The sequence below is a fragment of the Myotis brandtii genome, unplaced genomic scaffold (assembly GCF_000412655.1).
Source record: "Myotis brandtii unplaced genomic scaffold, ASM41265v1 scaffold83, whole genome shotgun sequence".
In the NCBI taxonomy this organism is placed as follows: domain Eukaryota; kingdom Metazoa; phylum Chordata; class Mammalia; order Chiroptera; family Vespertilionidae; genus Myotis; species Myotis brandtii.
This window is the reverse complement of record NW_005371371.1, coordinates 272,236-275,093: the sequence shown is the minus strand read 5'-3', so window position 1 is coordinate 275,093 and position 2,858 is coordinate 272,236. Positions and strand designations below refer to the sequence as shown.

At 45.2% G+C, this 2,858-nt stretch overlaps 1 protein-coding gene across 1 annotated transcript in view; it reads right to left on the bottom strand.

The window, feature by feature from the left end:
* Positions 1-1,667: 1,667 nt before the first annotated feature.
* The window catches only part of PCID2 (PCI domain containing 2), a 35,145-nt gene continuing 33,954 nt past the window's right edge, over positions 1,668-2,858 (bottom strand). The window contains exon 12 of the mRNA XM_014531955.1: positions 1,668-2,117. Coding sequence (XP_014387441.1) covers positions 2,028-2,117 — 90 coding nt within the window. The 3' untranslated portion in view covers positions 1,668-2,027. The remainder of the gene's footprint in view (positions 2,118-2,858) is intronic.

Genomic DNA, 2,858 nt, shown 5'->3' with positions numbered 1-2,858 from the left:
TATGTTCATAGCAGCACAATTCACCATAGCTAAGATTTGGAAACAGCCTAAGTGCCTATCAGCAGATGAGTGGATTTAAAAACTTTGGTACATCTACACAATGGAATACTATGCTGCTATAAAAAAAGAAGGAACTTTTAGCATGTGCAACAGCATGGATGGAACTGGAGAACATTATGCTAAGCAAAATAAGCAAGTTGGAGAAAGATAAATATCACATGATCTCACTCATATTCTATATAATAAAAACTTAGGTGGTGTCATGCCCTCGTGCAACACCCTCACAAGATGGCCACCACAAGATGGCCAGCAGGGGAGGGCAGTTGGGGGCAAGATCAGGCCAGCAGGGGCAGGCAGCTGGGGGCGACCAGGCCTGCAGGAGAGGGCAGTTGGGGGCGATCAGGCCGGCAGGGGAGTAGTTAGGGGGAGATCAGGCTGGCAGGCAGAGCGGTTAGGGCAGTGGTTCTCAACCTTCTGGCCCTTTAAATACAGTTCCTCATGTTGTGACCCAACCATAAAATTATTTTCGTTGCTACTTCATAACTGTAATCTTGCTACTGTTATGAATCGTAATGTAAATATCTGATATGCAGGATGGTCTTAGGTGACCCCTGTGAAAGGGTCGTTCGACCACCAAAGGGGTCGCGACCCACAGGTTGAGAACCGCTGGGGTTAGGGGCAATCAGGCAGGCAGGCAGGCGAGCTGTTAAGAGCCAGCAGTCCCAGATTGTGTGAGGGATGTCCGATTGGGATCGGGCCTAAACGGGCAGTCGGACATCCCCCAAGGGGTTGTCCCAGATTGGAGAGGGTGCAGGCCAGGCTGAGGGACACCCCTCCCACTGCCCCCCTCCTGCACAAATTTCGTGCACCAGGCCTCTCATATATATATATGGCTAATATGCAAAGTGTCCCCTTGGGAGTTCGACTGGGAGACCAGGAATACCATGACTCGCTATGACATGCACTGACCACCAGGGGGTGGTGCGGAATGAAGGAAGGTCCTGGCCAGCAGCTGGTAGCCAGGGAAGGAAGGTCCTGGCCAGGGAGACCCTACCCGGGTACGAATTTCGTGCACCAGGCCTCTAGTGTGGGATATAATAATCAACATAAACTGATGAACAAAAATGGATCCAGAGACAAGGTGGCACTGAGCAGACTGTCCAACCTCAGGGAAAAGGCAGGGGAGGGAGGATTCGAGATCAACCAAAGGACTTATATGCATGCATATTAGCATGACCAATGGACACAGACACTGGGGCAGTGGGGGCTTGCCCTCAAGGGTGGGAGTGGCCAGGGGGGTTAATTGGGGAAAAAAGGAGACATGTAATACTTTAAAAGATTAAAAATAAAATGTGAGTTGATTTAAACTGTATTTTGAGTGAAATATTGGAAATGTATACACAATTCAGATTTTTAAATCTTACACGTCTTAAACACACTACGTATCTCTCCTTCATTTCTGATATACTTTAACCCCAGAATTAAACTATTTTTTTTGCCAATCTGTAGGCACACTGGCCCACTTCTCTGAAAGGACCTTGGCAAAAACAAATATGCTAATTCAACGCAGACTAATGGTAAGGACAATGGGGGGGAAAGAGTGAATTTTAAAATCTTAGCAAAATTTCGTTTCCCAGAAGATATAATAAAGACTTATGTCACTTGTATAAATTCAGAATGCCTTTTATATAGAAAAATTATATTAAAAAAATTGCACTTGTGCATAACTCTTGGGAGAAGTAAACTGTAGCTGCCTTGGAGAAGAGCCTCCTTCACAGAAGTTTCTCCAATGCTCCAGAGTCAAAGGAGGGTCTGCAACACTTGAAAAAGAAATTCCAAGTCTCCGTGAGGTCGACATTAGTAATGAGTGATGAGGAAATGTCAAGGTGGCTGTGAATGCGGGGAACTCAGTCTCAACATCCCTGAGAGAAGAGCCCCAAAGAGATTCCGGCTGCAGAAAGTAATGTCCTGGCAAAGTAGTGATTTCATCAGTACGATAAACACCAGAGGAACATGTGTTTATACATTCAACACACTGTAGACAGCGGAGGAAACGGATTTTGCTTGCTAACAACTAGCTTCTGATGCTGATGTGATATATAGCCTTTGATGTGACCCTGTAGGAGAAAAACAGGGTTAGTTTATGTTCCTGAGTCACATCACTGATGTTGAGAGAGTTAATTACTTATTCTTCTGGTATAAGCATTCTTCCCCAATCATAGTGCAATTCAAGTCATTGGGAGAACAATAAATAAAGTTATATACGGAGAATATAGAAATATATATTATATTCACCCACCCGAACCCTCTATAAAGCCCTTTGATTATCATGGTATTTCCTGGGATACAATTAATTCTGTCAGAAAATACCTTCACAAAGGAAAAGGGTCTGATAACAACTTTAACGACAGTGCATCAAAGCTTCACATTCTAGACCAGCGGTTGCCAACCAGTGGTCCGTGGACCACTGGTGGTCGTGAGGTCTGAAAGGTTGGCAACCGCTGGTTTAAGGAAACCTTTGGAGCAGCAGTTGCCAACCGGTGGTCCGCAGACCACTGGTGGTCTGAGAGGTCCAGCAGGTTGGCGACCACTGATCTAGACCAAGTCCTAACCTGAACCGAGGAGCTCACGCACCATGTATATCAGGTTGGCTAGAATACACTGGACTTCATCGATGTCCACATCTTCCACTTGCATGAATTTCAAAGCAACTAGAAAAGCATCCAGAGGTAACTGGTTTGTTTTGAGTAGCAAGTACGCTTTCTTAAAAAGATTCCTGTAGGTGATGATCTTCAGCTTTTCAAGGATAAGGAAGATGCCAAAGCGAATAAAGAAGGTCTCATGCTTCGCTAGAGCCT